The sequence below is a fragment of the Anarrhichthys ocellatus genome, unplaced genomic scaffold (genome assembly GCF_004355925.1).
Source record: "Anarrhichthys ocellatus isolate YVR2014 unplaced genomic scaffold, GSC_Weel_1.0 scaffold3, whole genome shotgun sequence".
Lineage (NCBI taxonomy): Eukaryota > Metazoa > Chordata > Actinopteri > Perciformes > Anarhichadidae > Anarrhichthys > Anarrhichthys ocellatus.
Window position 1 is genome coordinate 13635450 of NW_022280033.1, and position 14005 is coordinate 13649454.

General features: G+C 41.1%; 1 protein-coding gene across 1 annotated transcript in view; it reads right to left on the reverse strand.

Annotated features, from left to right (window-relative positions):
- macrod2 (mono-ADP ribosylhydrolase 2) overlaps positions 1 to 14005 on the reverse strand; it is a 379266-nt gene that overhangs the window by 9061 nt on the left and 356200 nt on the right. Inside the window, exons 12-15 of the mRNA XM_031875650.1 lie at positions 9858 to 9896; positions 9434 to 9478; positions 7351 to 7497; positions 6619 to 6687 (exon numbers count right to left, since the gene is read on the reverse strand). Of these exons, the coding sequence (XP_031731510.1) occupies positions 6619 to 6687; positions 7351 to 7497; positions 9434 to 9478; positions 9858 to 9896 (300 nt within the window). The remainder of the gene's footprint in view (positions 1 to 6618; positions 6688 to 7350; positions 7498 to 9433; positions 9479 to 9857; positions 9897 to 14005) is intronic.

Here is a 14005-nt window from a genome sequence, read left to right on the forward strand (position 1 = left end):
TGTGTGTGTGTGTGTGTGTGTGTGTGTGTGTGTGTGTGTGTGTGTGTAACAGATATACAAATGTGTTGCAGACTTTTAAACACACATTTGTTGCATCTCTGCTGGCTGACAAATTCTCTCTCTGCTCAGAGATGATTCATTCGCCATCTTTGTGAACCAAGCAGAGGGGTGAGGACAGGACAAGAAGACTGATCAAAAGAGGAGCTTCAAAGAAGGAGAAAACAAGTGTGTCCGTTAGCCTGAGACCTGCTCTTTGAGGCAGGGTTCTGGGCCACAGATGACCAACACAATGGACATTGTGCACATTGTTGGTCTATTCCCCATCTCTAGCTAAATGTCCAGAGTCCTGTATTTCTCATCAATAAGAAGACATCACGTCATGATGGAGAGTACCGTTGAGCTGATGAATGACGGCAAATAATCAAATTCACTCAGACTCCAAGGGATTTTAAAAAGTGAAACTTTTTCATATTGATATCGTCAGGAAACAGGCTCAATGTGATAATCCAGTGACCTAAAATTAACAAAGCTCGTCAAAACAAGGCGTCAAATGGAGTTTAAGGCGGAGGCGCAAAGCCAAATGGACTTCAGTGATAAAAGCTGCATTAATACGGATAAAGATAAGACTGTGGTTAGTCTCCTCACGGCACTCACACACAATGCCTCAGCAGGGCGGTGATTGGTGTAAGTGCTGTTCCTGGACTTTCACAGTCAGTGTAAAAAGCTATAAAACACAAGCATAGCCTAATGTCTTCAGCCAGTGGCAGCTTTCTCCCTGAGGAGCCACTCAGTGTTACAGTATACAATGTTATGCCAAAAGTTAATTGTGTGCCGACAACTCTTTGCCACAGGAAAGACGGTATTGCTCTCCAGAATTAGATTTACATCCCCAGTATCCCATTGTTCACAAAAGGCAAAGACAAAAGGGCACAAAACAACCAATTAAGCAAAGCTTCAAATCCTTTTTGCTAAGACGAAGGAACATAAATGCAAAGCGCACTTCAGCACCAACTAATTCTGAATGGAATAAAACAATGCATTTTGGGATGAATTATTCAAGCTGCTAAAAAGAAAGAAAGAAAGAAAAAACCTCTCTTTTGATTTGCAGTGGATTACTAAGAAATTCCACACTTTGTACTTGATGTTTTAACATGAAAGAGCGACCACACAGGGTCACGTTGCTGTGAGTTTCGTGTGTACCTCCACACTGATAATGGCAGTCTGCTGGATTTTAGAAGAGCCATTTGTGCCGGCTTGCTGTTCTGTTACAGTCAAGCTGAACCATCGAGGGAGTGAAATACATAGAAATCAATAACGTCCCCCAAATAACATTCACAAACAAGAGAATAAAAACAAGTCTCATAACAGTTGTTAAGGGGATTTGTTGCACCTCCAATTTGATGCAGTTTCTTTTTTATTGTTTGTGGATCTTATAAGAGAGAGAGGTGGGGGTACATGATGTGCATGTGGTTTTTGGGCACCATATGGCGCTTGTGGATGCAGCTGGGCTTTCTGCTCAGGGCCTCCAATACAGTGAGCTGCGAGCGGTTGTGGCAGAGTCAGCGCTAAATAAAGCACTCGCAGCCATCTATACTTAAAACTTCCTGTCCGCCACGGGAAAAAAAAGAACACTTGGAGATAGAAAGTCATGAAATCAAGACAATAAAGTAACCATAAACAAGTGAAAACTTGGATAATGAGTGTGAATGGAGTTTACTTGTGCTGCGGTGATGATTTCTTTTAACAACACAACAAGTCGAAGGAGAGAAAAGGAAGCAAAGAAAAAATAAAATCGAGGGAGAGATGAGCAGTGGGAATCCCCCACAGCTCCAACAGCCTCTGGGCTGATGTAATGGTGCCTTGTCTCTCTGCTGCGTTGAGACTAGATTGTTGTGATGACCTGCTGGGTCTGTCTGTCTCTCCATCCTCTTTCTTGCCCTGCAGGGTACCTCCAGCCTGACTTTAGTGTGCCATTACAGTTTGTCCACATATTAGCCCGTCTGCACCCAGCCATGCTTGGGTAGAGACCACCCCTCTAAAATATTCACTGTAGCGTCCTTCCAAAGTCAAGGAGCCGCTTTCATCCCACAGTCGGCCTCTTTATCAAAGGCGGAAAAATACGAGGACCATTCAGACTCTGAGTATAAGGTTGTCTGTGCTTCATAACCAGGCATATGATGAAGAGCAGAATTATAGGGACTGTTTTTTGGTCACATTATTTGAGTTTGTGTTGGTGCATTGCATGACATGCAAATGCTTTGCACACAAAACTTGCTCAAACTCAAAGTTTGATAGAGAAAGAAGGATGAGCTGCAGTTCACTGGTGGCATTGAATCTGCACAGCCATTACATCTCACCGTTGGAGCTAAGAAGAGAGCCATCGACTCCTGCATGAGAATCACACATCCATGAAGGAAAAAACAATTTCTGTTCACAACGCAGATTTATTTATTTCTAGCTTTAGGCAAAGACAGTCTTATTTTAATTTATGGATGTTTCATGAGCTTCCTGAAGCGGGAGCCCACTCTCACAAGTCACCAGAACAAGGCTTGCTGGATAGATATTTCAAACACAATAACAATATAGCCACCATTTCCATTTTAGTGTGTTATGAATATTCATAAATAAAGGCTGCTTATATTGTGATTCAATTTGGGGAGCCTTTATAGAATCCCAGATATCAGACTGAGAATCTTATTGCCTGTGCAGTGAGATATCTAACACATAGCCTATGATTCATAGTGTGGAGCCTGATTAAAAATACAAAATCTCTGCTCCGCCTGCCTCCTTATAGCTCCACTTCTCACAGATATTATAGAGAACTCAAACCCCCAGAATGAAATATTTGTTACATACTGTTTGGATCTTACGGTTCTTAGTTGCTTATAATATCACATTAAACTGAGCAATTTAGAGAGAAAGAACTAAATGCTTAAACACGACTGCATATTCATACAAAAAGACCTGCAATGTAAACAACAGATGGCATAGTTTGGTAATATGAACTGTTAAGACATTAGCAAATTACCTGTGCAGTATCCTACATCTTTATCTAATACAAGGGAATGTGTGTGGACTGAGTAGATCTTTTCATTAACAAGGTTTAATGATGATGAGAGTGAAAATGAATAGAACACAAAGCTTTGTACTATTTAGCGCGACTGAGCTGGGACTGAGATGCATAGCTGTGATAAACACTTCCATATGTGCAATATTGAGCTACGTGAGAACAGCAGGTTGTCAACAGACACTGCCGACAACTTGGAGCACGCGGATATAAACGTGTGGATGCAAAGGATGGTATTTGAGAACGCTGTAGCGACATGTCTGCCCGTCTATCAACACATCCTTCATCGTGGGATCACTAACATGTAGACTGTGAACATTGTCATACAGGAGGCTTCACTGATGAAAAGGTCAAACGACCAGAAAGTATCAAGCTGGTCATTTTGAAATCAAATGCATCCACCGTCACAGGTGCAGTATAGCTGGTTTGATGTCAGCTACAGCATTGTAGATATTATGAATCAATGCACTCAGCTGAACAAATAACCTAACAGCACATTACAAAGCATGTGCTGTTCTATAGGATCAAAGAGGCATATGTCTTTTAGCAAGTTGGCAAGGGAAATGGAAAAAATAATTCATCCAGTGTATCCTCATATCCTACATTTTTAACAAAACAAGACAGTTGTATTCTCGTGGAGAAATTAAGTGCAGCAAATGTACATAAGGCTGCTGCAATATTTGTCCATTTGATTGGCGAGATTTGGCCCAACGGTATGAACTTGTTTCAGAAACGTACACAGCTTAAACAAATACTTCACCCACAAAATGATCATTTGCATGTCAGTAACTCACCCAGTGTTACCTTGAGTTATTGACGTGCCTCCACAGGGAGCAGATAATCAACAAACAGAAATCAAAGTCTCATTTATCCAGTCGTATGCTCACTGCTTCCCAAACACATGCATCTACGCTAAAACCTTTCTATTCAAAACACTTGTGAGTCTGAAGTGTTTTACATAGCTATTCAATAGCAAGACTTTTCTCTGTTTTTTGACTCACCCTTGAGGCATGCGCGAAAAACAACATTTTCTTCAAGAATTCAAGGCAACACAGGGTGAGTAATTGAATTGGTCTTTTGTGGGTGAAGCATTCCTTTAACAATGTTCTACCTTGCCTGCTATCAAGTTAAGCTCCTCTTTTGTCTAAACACAACATCAGACAGCCGACAGGGAATGTGAGAAGAAAACACATTATATCACCATCTCTGAGATATTTGTGCACATTAGATAATATAGTTAAGGATGAAATAGGTAGGACTTAATGTAAAAGACAGACACACACTCATGACTCATGGTTAGGTGTATGCATATGTGTGTGAAGCAACCTGATTTTCAGTTGTCCTCAAATTGTTTGATTCATTAGGCATTCCTCCCACCATTATGAGGCATTTTATTACTCCTTTCAGTGAAGCAGATTTAACCTCTATGGCCATGAGCAGGCAGCCTGATTACAGTTATTATTTTTAATAAAGGGTATTGGCTCGGGAATCATTTGGTCTCGTCCTGTGAATAGCCGGTTACGCGTGGCTAAGCCGGGCTTCGAGACAGTTTGAGTCTGCACTCTGCTCCTCTATAGAGAATGCAATCTGCCTGCAATCAAGAATGACACCACTGTTTACTGGTTGACAGTGCCACCACACAGTACACGGCCCATGGCAACCCTAGACAGTGACAGACACGGGCTCAGGCAAGACACAATCAACAGGCTGAAGTGAAGCTTTCCAGTGATGGAAAGCCTGTAGTGTTTGGACGTATTCCAATGGCTTTTCAGAGAGGATGGAGAAGGCTATCTCAGATGGATCTATCTGGAATGTTCACTCTCAACCTAAATTAATTGAATGTCAGTCAAAGAGAAAGTGAAATGGAGGTGAGGAAGTGACTGAGACCTTTGTGTTAGTGCAGTGGTGGGAGATGGGTGGCTGGGGCTCAACAATCTAACCCTCAACAATACCCTCAATCAGTGACAATGTGAGCCAGAGAAAGCTGAGGATGAATAAAGATAGATTATCCCATGTGGTCAACTAACGAGAATAAATGAGAAGAAAGAGTTGTTTGATCCAAACAAAATGACTGGCCTTATCATGGAGCTCAACTGGATTGACTAAACCATTTTCATTCCCAATGCGTCATGGCGTGGCCAATGTTCCTCAGCGTCCGACATCGACGCACGGAGGCACTCTTTGGCGAGTGTAGTGATGCAACGGGCTTGCAACTAACTCCAATGTAAACACAGCCGCGTCTTTATTGCTCAGAGCAACTGCTGTGATATAAAAAGCAAGTTAGTTCACACGGGGTGGGCGAGTCAAACAAACCACCCAGGAGACAGCTGTTCTTGTCTCGTGCAAAAGAAAATTAAACTTTGACATGTGTCATGTCGGTCGCTAGTGTCGTGAGTCGCTAATCATATGAGTCATTAGTCAGACAAGGTAACGTCAACCACGCTCTTTTCTAAGTGGTTTAACTAAGTGGTTTTGTTGCCTAAACCTAAATCCCTGTGAAGGTGCAAGTTTATTTTGAAACGACACTGCACATAATAAGCGTAACTTGTTGCGCCGTGCCTGCCATGTCCCAAAACTCTAGGGGTACGTAGAGCGTCATAGTTTAAAGCTTAGGGCCACCAAGCTGCTGTATTTGACACACTGGGGTGAGAATGTGTTGGAGTGGCTGAATAAAGCAACTTGGCTAAAACAGAGAGAGATGCATAGAGCTGTACAGTACAATATCATTTAATGTTGATTATATTTTTCTTATTGTCAACAAGCCCAAAACCAACAAAGTAAGACTTTCAATACTTTCTGACTTCTCTACCCTGTCTTTTTTTTTTTTTTTTTAAGGCAAAGTAAATTCCTGAAACAGCTGAGCACTTTTAAACAAATGTCATTCAAACAGGAGTAAATAGTGGATTTGTTGGGGACTATTTCCAGCCGTTGATTAACACACATTAGGAGGTCTAGTGATTATTACTACAGCATGGTGGTGTATGTGGAATTGACTCTGAACAAACTACAGTGCTAATGTTCATGAAGGCCCAGGTCACCCAGTGCAATGGTTTGGCTCATTGATGGATTTTTGTTATTGAACAAAGCACAGAGGAATAAGCTGTTAACGATAGAAAAACATTGAACATTGCCAGCCTCCTTCTGCCAATGAGAGAGCAATGCTAAATCCTTACAGCTATGATAGTCAGTCTTATTTATATATATTTTCAAAAATACATTTTTTATATCTGATGTGATTGACTGATCTCAGCACCTCCACTGAGGCTGTGTTATACCTCCTGAGGCCCCCTGCAATGCCTACACCTCCTGTACAAAGTGATGTTGTATGGGTGAAGTAGATCTTAGACCGGCTGAGATTGATTCCAGGAGAAAACTAGTTTGACAAACAGCACAAAACAAAAACAACGCTGGCCATGCTAATTCAATACACAAGTATACAGATACAAACAGACTGGAGTGTAAAATCACATTGATAAAAAGTCAGTCAGTCAGACTGTCCATCAGGTCAAATCAAATCATAGGAAATCAAATCCAGACAAATCCGATCTTACCTTCCATCTCCACAGTGGACTTTGCTGTGTCGTCATCTTCTGCCTTCTCGGCAGGCTGCTCTGCCTCTGCTGGAAAAAGGAAGCAAAGCTCTCATGTTTGTTACGCTACACATTCACACGACGTCAGTGTTTTGGCAGGAGATCGCACCCACGTGTCTGCAAAAAGAAGCTTGACGTGCCATGTCCTCAGTGAGATCACCTTTGCTTATGTGTGTATTTGTTACTGTGGTTAGTGTGAGTACTACAGTATGAGGCTCCAGTGATAGAATATTGTAAGTCCAATGTGCAATACTGCACACAATTTGAGCCATTTCCTCCCCACTTGGTTCTGCTTATTCTGTGCTGAGAGATGAATTCGCAGATTCAAACACTGACAGCAAGAAATAAAAAATAAAAAAACACCCTTATTGTGCATTTGTAGTGTCCCATCTCCCAATGGTGTCATTTTAGATTGCTAGTAAACCAAAAACGTAAACATCTATGTTTCCATTTGGCTATGTCATTATTCAGGCCATCAGGGTTTCATGCATTGAACTGACTTATTCATGTCTGCCTCAGTGCCCCCTGGACATTTTGCTGCATGCAGTGATAAAAACAGTTGCTATCAGGGAATCACATCATCACCTGAACCTTTTTCAAATTGGTATGAATATTTGTGACTGACAACTCATGTACCACAAAGTCTTTGATGTAAAAGAATAGAAACAAACACATGCACCCTTAACTATATACCTTTGTCTTCATCTTTCTCGTTGTCGATGCTTTTGGCTTCATCTTTCTCTTCCTTGTTGTCAGTTCCTAGCTCTTCATCTTTGTCTTGGTATTCATTTTCATCTTTATCCTTTTCTTGACTTGGCTCCTCGTTTTCTAAATTTTCATCTGCAGGCGCACAAACATTGAAATGTAAAAAGAAGTACATTTTGAAGGATTAATTCAGGCAAAGGGAATCAAAGCCTTCACAATAAATCCTGTAACACATGGCAGAAAACAAGCCCATACGTCATGACTGCTGTTGGAAATCTCTCAGAAACATTTTCACACCCAGAGGTTGCTCTATTCCAGTTTGAAGAGCACAGGGTTAAAAGGAAAGAAGTAAAAAACAAACATCTTCTCAAGAGAAAGAGCTTGCTTTTGGCTGTATAAACTTGCTTAAATGCAGATTGCTAAAACAGCCAACTAACAGTAATCCAAGATATAAAGTATGTGATGGTTAGTGTTATAAGGGTTGCACTAGGTGCTTGTTTGCTAGGGTGTGGTTTCTAATGTTTGAAGGAAAAGTTAAAATATGTGATTTTAAACTACGTGTAAGAACTCTGGAATGAACTTCTGTCAGGGTCCGCTCTCAATCTTTATAATAGTTTTAAACTACCTATTTGGCACGCATACCACTCATAGCTCATATACCTAACTTATGATTTGTGTTGTATTTCTGTCTCAGTATAAATGTCCACTATGTGTTGTACTGCTGCTGTGTCTTTACCAGGTCTCTCTTGAGAATGAGACCCTGTGTCGAAATGAGATTACCTGCATAATTAAAGGTATGATAAATAAAACATGCATATTACTAATAGATAAAGAACAACATTTGCATGTAAAGGACTAATACAAAACAAAATGTGAAGGAGCAGAGCACTTAAGGTAAATAAATGTGCTAATAAACATCTGTGTGCAAAGGATATATTTTACAAAGTAACCAAGACCACATTATGGGGCGACTGTGGCTAAGTGGATAGCAGGGCCGTCCTTCAATCAGAGGGTCGGCGGTCCGGCTCTGCTAGTCGCATGTCGATGTGTCCTTGAGCAAGACACTTAACCCCAAAATTACTCCCGTAGTTGTGCCTACGGTGTAGAAATAATATAGAATCTGAATTGTAAGTCGCTTTGCATAAAAGCGTCTGCTAAATGACTGTAATGTAATGTAATTGAATAACATATTGATCTGTGGTCTCTGGTATTCACCTGCAATACACACACACACACACACACACACACACACACACACACACACACAGAGACAAGAATGATGCCACTGCTGTATTTTTGGCTGAATTAGTCTGCAGGTGTTGTTTAAAACTGTATATCTTTGCTCCTCCTGGCTCCTTCCTCTCTATTTGTGTCTCACGAGAAAGTAATTACATATCGCAGATTTTGAATAGCATCCCAGGGCTGGATTTGCTGTAACTCTCTCATAGAATATCTACAAAATTCATGTTCAGAGAGGCTCTATCTGTCAAATCGTTGTCAATGGGATGGGATTTGAATAAAACAAAAACAGAAGAGAGGCGAGGCACTGCTCACTGCCAATATGCAAATGCAGAATCTTAATTATATACCAGCAGCACAGAAGATATTCGGAGGAAGAGAAATGGTTCTAGCTCAACGTTAATGGTGGCCTCTGTGTAACACACACATGTTTGCTCACAAACACACACACACACACACACAAACACAAACCCACCCAATTCACTTAAGGCTCTCGCTGTCAGCACAACAAAACACATCAGAGTCTCGGGGTGTGTTCATCCAGCCTGTAGAGATGCATTTAGAGCTTTGAATAGTAGTTATGCCTCTGCTGCTAACAAGACTGATCAGGTTAGATCTTTAATCAAACCCTTAGCTGAAGTGAAAACCACGAGCGGCACGTCGGTCAGCTCGTACAATTCTCATCTCCTCCCAAAGATAAGAGTTGGATTAATGTGCGCTCCTTCCCTTTCAGAGAGTGATGTGTATGGTATAGTGTCAATCTGCACACCGACAGAAACACATAATCACACCCCAGTCTGTGCTAGAGCCTTGGCTTGTGACTGTACTATACCTGGGTTTTGACTCGCCATATCCACGTCTTCATTTCCCACAGCAGCTGGAACAGAAAACATTGAAGTTCAGTGCTAGTGCCTGGAGTTGAATTGACTTGGCTTTCAATATCACCTCAAACAGCCTTTTTATTCCATCTCTTTGTGTAGTTTTGTCTTTGTTCTGCAGTATGAGAGCAACAGAACCACAAAGACATGCATAAATTAAGTGCAAAAAAGAATGTCACTTCTAAAACCATGCATAATTGAGGGGTTTCTTTGTTCCAAGCTTCAGTGATAAGAGAAGTTGGAGTGGTGGCACACGGAACGGAAGGACTGAACTGGAGCGAATAGAAAATTCAATTTTTGATGACAAATGACATCAAGAAGCACTGGTAGAGCCGAGGGGCTCAGAACATGTGTTAATGGTCCGTAGAGCTACATTACCATCATCACCCTTGTCTTCATCACCTATTTCCTCTTTACCTGAAAAGAGAGGGAAAGGAATCATCAGCCAAGCACAAGCATGCATTGGAATAATGCCAGTCGTTCAAATTTAGATAACAGAGCTACCAGTCATACTAATGATCATAAACTGTTCATCTTAAGGCAAAGGATTCATCTTGTGGGAACTGGCATCACCTTTTAAAACAGTTACCTCCTGATTCTCTAGCCTCACTTTCACAATGTGTTTTAAAATAGAGGAGTTTCATTTGTTCATTAGTTTTCTGTCCATGCTCTCGGTTATTAGTGAGAGAACCTACTGCTGAACCTCCTAATAACAAGTCATTATTCAAAGTTAATTTGTTAGCTTTGCTAGTCTTTGGCATATCCAGCTTTAAACTTCAGTTGTTGTTTAGCAGTTTTTTTTTAAGTATTGGACAAATTGAAATTCAAGGCACCATGGCTAAAATATAGTATCACTATAACACTAAAGAATAGTGAATAGTATCACGATGACACGATGAAACATGATACTAAAACGTATCATGTTTCATCGTTTTAGCGAAGTCCATGAGGTTTCTGTTTTCTACAGTTCGCTGGAGAATGACACAGTGATACAGCCATATCACTGTGTGGCTGATGCATACAGACATCATACCTCAAGTTGTCTATCTACCTACTGCACAACACCGTGGCAAAATGTGTCCAATGTATGCACAAAAGGCAGATGTCAGAAGTGACATAAAAAAACTAATCCCTGCATTATATCTCTTACCCCACACCATCCTCACCCCTTTTCTTGCTCTCAAACATTCTTACACACACACACACACACACAGACACACACACACACACACACAAACCAATGACATTTGGGACAAATTGAGTAAATGAAAGCCATGACACCAATAAAGGAACATGCTCTACAATGGCTATTGTGCAGCTTCTATAATTGCTTTTTTAACAAGCTGTAGAGAGAAACCATTTTTTCATATCTATGCAATTTTGCCCAGCGCTCAGAACAATAAAAATGCCAGCCTCTATTAAATGGGGAAAAGGCCAGTTCTACCAGTGCTGCATGTTTTACTCAAGTGCCTCTGTCCATCACACAGAATGCTGGTGACACACAGTAGATGGCAATCCTTTCTATTAATCATGACTGGCATTTTGAGATGGAGCCACAGACAGGGGTCTGGAAAGAATACTTCACTGGGAAAAGCAGGTTAAGATGAATGCCTCTCTGGCCATGAGGTCATCCTAAACCTTTCTCCTGCATTTAAAAATCATGCATGGCTGTTGTATCTGTCTAAAGTGCTCCCAAGCAACAATAGATCAGATACGACAAAAAGCTGAATGTAATTTCCTCCCTGTTATTTGATCATTTGTGTTTGGTGTATTGAATGGAACAGTATTTAATTTGTGATAAAGGAAGCTAAGGGACAGATTGTGGATAAACACACAACATACACACACACAATCGAGACAACAAAAAGAGTCTATGTAGGGCAGATGTGATGTATAATGGCTCCCAGATAAGTTTGATTAGAACATTGTCTCTCTCACAAAGTAAAAACCCAACCAGCACCTCCACCAGGTCACTCACTCATGTGCTCCTGACAGCAGGTGGCAGCATTGTCACAGCTTTCCTCCCCAATACTCACTGAGTGTCTTTACTGTGAGTCAGGGTCGAACATACTTCACACAGAAGGGCTCCAGCCAAAGTCCACACCTCAAAATTTCAGTGTCAATACTCCCATGATTTCCACTTTCAAAAATATGGCGACTAAAAGGCAATTTCAGGCACTCGCCTGCACTTGTTGTTGAATGACCGACAACGCTGTAGTGCTTTCTTGAATAACATGTTAGTGTCACACACACTTAAATGATTTATTTATGTCAACATCAGATTCAGGAGTACAGTATCAGAAGAGCATAAACTATTTAGATGCTGATATGCAACCTTCCCTGTGTGTCCTACTTGCATGACCGTTAATATACAGACGACACTTCCAAGGAAGTAAACGCAGTACTCCCTTATCAGTATCTCCCTTTCAGAAATGATTAGAAATGCAAACACATTTACACACCCTAGCTATGCTCTATCTCTATCTCCCATTGCTGGACAAAAAAGATTTTAAAAAAACTTGAAAAATTCATGAGATATGTGTGAAGGAAAAGGGGCTCTGAGATGACCAACAGCTCTTATTCAAAGACCTCTTGCATGTAAAATGTGTGTGTGTGGGTGTGTGTGATCAAAGTGCAAGTGTATTTATGAGCGGTGCTCCACAGGGTGCCACGGTGTAAGAGATGGCATCCCATGGAGAGGCTCACTGTCTGTCCACACACAGTGTTATTAATCTGCATGTCCATCCACTCTCTGTGCCATCTCTCACCATCTCCCCCTCTCTTCCTCGGGTATTTCCCAGAAGGCTCACTCATGCCAGGCAAACAGACCCAGCCAGGCATTGATTTCTGGCTCAATGTTCACATTTTACCGTGCCCTGTGACATCCACTAATCTCACTAATACCAATCTGATATCAAATAATAGACACTGTGGGCCTGCTTGCCAACTCAGGTATGCTCTAAAGAGGCAATACCCCGCCCTGGACCTCTGTTCCAGCACTTCCCCTCTGTGTCTCACCCACCCTTCCCCACGCTGTCTTTTCTTCTTTCTATAGCTTGCAGCATCTGCATGCTGTGCCTATGTTTCATGTGGATTACATCACAACATAGCTCTTCATACACACACAGTTAATCTGTCATCCTCTTTTGCAAATACACCTCAGGGGTTATTTGTAGATGACGAGGGATCGCGTGTTTGCTGCTTTTGAAAAAGAGTTGTGATACCGTTTCTTAAATCTGAACAACTCCCCTGTTGTGTTGGTCCTAAAGTAAATATAATTAGAACTTAATTTATAGAGCACTTTACATTTGAAATGTCTCATGAAAGTAGGACATTCATTAGAGATTTATGAGACATAAGTGCTTAGAAAAGATCACAAAAAACAGCGTGATAAAAGCAATGAATAGTAAACCAATGCTTAGAGAATAGAATAACAACAAATAAATCTAAAAAAACACATAATACACAGTAATGTAAAAAATGGTGTGAGACGTGTTTTGATTTTGTCTGATGTTCATAATAAGATCTTACAGTTGGTTGTTCGTGTTAATTGTGTGCTTTTCACTGTTTTCTTCCTTCAGTCCACTGAGACTGAAGAAGCATTTTGCTCGTGCAAAGTTGCAGTTGTAGCAGTGTGTGTGACAGAGCAGCCCTATAATTACCTTCAGTCCACTAACCAGTGTATTCATCATGGAACAACAGAAAGCCTTAATGCCTTCTCTTCATCAGTGCCGTGGCTGAAAACCCCTCATGTCTGACCCGTGGACTGACGAGAGTGAATCCCCTGAGGAGCGTGATGGATGTGATGGATCGCACTGAACCATATTGATAGACACACTCCACTAACTGTGTGCTGCAGTGTAATTTATTCCAAAAAGTGCTCCACATATTGACTATACCAAATAGGTGACCTGCTTTGCTGGCTCTATAGACAAGATGGTGAAATACAGTGCATCTTTCTTAAAACACGGGAGAACAGAGGACTCTCAAGCATCTTATAATGTCTGTTTCACAGAGCTGACTCGCTCGCATTTCCTCTGCTCTGCGCTATCTTGACATCTGAGTGTTTTCTATGATTAATCCTTGCTATGTGCTACATCGAAACCAGTCCTAACCTTTGCAGTGCAGGCAGTACAAAATCCTTTCATTCCTTTCCTCTGAGAGAGGTTGTGTCAAGGACTGAGTGTTCCCATGCTAGAAAGCTGTGCCAAGGCCTTTTGTGAATGGATTAGTTACTATTAAGCTGCCGGGCCTGATAAATTAGGATTTATAAAGATTATTACGAAATACTTATGCCCTCCTAATGCTGTTGATTGAATTTGTGAATCATATTGAATTACTGCTGTGGATTAGGGAAAGGTATGCTGAATAGGCGGGGAGAAATGACTTATTGTGAGTTGTTTAACAACACAGAATGTATTGACGTCCTTGAAGTGTCTGCGCTATCTAGTCCAGCCCCTCACAATCAGCCGAGAACCCGTTTCCCCAAAGAAAACAACCATGACTGCTATCTTCAAAAATTCCCT